The sequence below is a fragment of the Physeter macrocephalus genome, unplaced genomic scaffold (genome assembly GCF_002837175.3).
Source record: "Physeter macrocephalus isolate SW-GA unplaced genomic scaffold, ASM283717v5 random_6295, whole genome shotgun sequence".
Taxonomy (NCBI): domain Eukaryota; kingdom Metazoa; phylum Chordata; class Mammalia; order Artiodactyla; family Physeteridae; genus Physeter; species Physeter macrocephalus.
In genome coordinates, this window is record NW_021151579.1 from 1 (window position 1) to 293 (window position 293).

The 293-nt window shown below is 55.3% G+C and overlaps 1 protein-coding gene across 1 annotated transcript in view; it reads left to right on the top strand.

Annotated features, from left to right (window-relative positions):
- Positions 1-62: 62 nt before the first annotated feature.
- LOC112063251 (histidine-rich glycoprotein-like) overlaps positions 63-293 on the top strand; it is a gene marked incomplete at both ends in the record, with an annotated part of 2,820 nt that continues 2,589 nt past the window's right edge. Inside the window, one exon of the mRNA XM_024118146.1 lies at positions 63-253. Within this exon, the coding sequence (XP_023973914.1) occupies positions 63-253 (191 nt within the window). The remainder of the gene's footprint in view (positions 254-293) is intronic.

Below are 293 nucleotides of genomic sequence, written 5' to 3' on the forward strand. Positions count from 1 at the left end.
ACCACCACCACGAGTGCACCTACTTCTACCACAGACACTGCTACTCCTACCACCGAAACAAGTACACCTACTTCTACCACAGGCTCTGCTACTCCTACCACCACCACGAGCGCGCCTACTTCTACCACAGACCCTGCTACTCCTACCACCACCACGAGTGCGCCTACTTCTACCACCGAAACTGCTACTCCTACCACCGAAACGAGTACACCTACTTCTACCACAGGCTCTGCTACTCCTACCACCACCACGAGCGCGCCTACTTCTACCACAGACACTGCTACTCCTACCAC